This window comes from Lactuca sativa, chromosome 5 (assembly GCF_002870075.4).
Source record: "Lactuca sativa cultivar Salinas chromosome 5, Lsat_Salinas_v11, whole genome shotgun sequence".
In the NCBI taxonomy this organism is placed as follows: Eukaryota; Viridiplantae; Streptophyta; class Magnoliopsida; order Asterales; family Asteraceae; genus Lactuca; species Lactuca sativa.
In genome coordinates this window covers 318,282,110-318,283,662 of record NC_056627.2, presented here as the reverse complement: position 1 = coordinate 318,283,662, position 1,553 = coordinate 318,282,110, and the positions used below count along the sequence as shown (strand labels likewise).

The window sequence follows — 1,553 nt, the reverse complement described above, 5'->3', positions numbered from 1 at the left end:
TTGAGTCACTAAAGAGAAAGGCTTTAGAGGAAATCCCACGGATATTGGGAATCATAGGAGAAAGATAAAGGATAGATTTCAGTTATTTGAGTCGAAGAAGTAGTAGCAGAATTCGATATAGGCGAAAGAGGGAAAGCCCTTAGGCTGCGGTAGTTATAGGATCATCGGATAGCTATTAAAGGCATAACGGAAGAAAGGACCGAGCTGATTCTATAGCTGCCTATTCTGTAACAGTGGATTCTAGCACAACAACTTCTTCTTTGATTCAATTGCAGCTCCTTTTATGCCATCACTCCGGATTCGTACGCTGATACGATCACACCAAGAAAAGAAGACGCTTAGGAATGAAGTTAGCTTTCCTCGGATACGAGAGCTGGAAGAGCCAGCTTTACTTTCTCTGTGGTAGCATGGTTAACGATAGCATGTTTGCGTTAGTCGCCGACTCGTGGAGTAGACAGCGAGCTCCGCTTGAACAGAAAGCAGCAAGCTGCAAGCACTACTCCAAAAGCAGTGAGCTCCGCAACAAAAGCGAAGCGATCCGCGGTAGCCTATTAAGTTTTTCAGCTGCATCGTGTCGTACTATGGGAGAGGTCCGTACCTCCTTTAGATAGAGGCCCCCAGCTCCTAATGTAGAGCTAGAACTACTGCTACCGTGGAATCCGCAATCACACATAAGTATCTCGCCTTCCAAAAAAAGCGGCTGCTAATTAGCACTAATGCTAATGGGGACCATCGATCAAGAAGGACTTCGGAGACTGCAATCGAATTGATCAAAAAAGAGAAACAGGGCCAACTCTTCTATTTGCGCCTCTAACCTTACTACGCTACCTTGATAAAAGGTCGAATTCAACAGGACTGCAGGCACAAAATGCCGATCAAATCTGTTAAAGGAAGCCTAATCAAAGCGGGCAAACAAGAAGATCTGACTAAAGAAAGAGTGAATTGATCCGAGCCAAGTAGTTCGGCTAAGCCGGAAAGAAAGAGTTAGATCCTCTATGAGATGAAATGCGGCAATGTCCTAATCAAACCAGGCGTAAGGTCAATGATTTCGCTCAAGGCTCAAGGCATAAAGGCTCTTTCCCCTCTTAGCATACAACATTCACTTCACTGACACCTACTGACCGGATCGGGCACGAAGGAGGAAGGAACACTGGAAAAGAGGCGAAGCATTTGAAATGAGTTCATTCTCATATAGCAGGAAAGTCTTACCATTTCGAAAAAAGCTTAGTAAATGGTCGAGCTATCTCCTTCTGCATGGCCTAAAAGCATAATTATGTACAAAAAATATGAAAACATCTTCTGGCGTCGAGGGAATTGCACGTATAGAGATTCAAAAAAGAATCGACCTGATCCAAATCATAATCTATATGGGATTTCCAAAAATCTTAATTGAAAGTCGACCCCGAGGAATCGAAGAATTACAGATGAATTTCTTTTCCAAACAGGAACCACCGATTTACAAATTTTATTAACCACAAAATTTAGTGAGTGGCGCCAAATCTTTCTATGGATTGCTTTTTTCGCCTCTTTCGCCGTCAAAGTGCCTATGGTAC

At 43.2% G+C, this 1,553-nt stretch overlaps 1 protein-coding gene across 1 annotated transcript in view; it reads left to right on the top strand.

The window, feature by feature from the left end:
* The first annotated feature begins 868 nt into the window (after positions 1 to 868).
* Positions 869 to 1,553, top strand: part of LOC122197944 (NADH-ubiquinone oxidoreductase chain 4-like) — a 1,552-nt gene continuing 867 nt past the window's right edge. The window contains exons 1-2 of the mRNA XM_042902149.2: positions 869 to 937; positions 1,397 to 1,553. The exon at positions 1,397 to 1,553 is cut by the window's right edge and continues 867 nt beyond it. Of these exons, the coding sequence (XP_042758083.2) occupies positions 869 to 937; positions 1,397 to 1,553 (226 nt within the window). The remainder of the gene's footprint in view (positions 938 to 1,396) is intronic.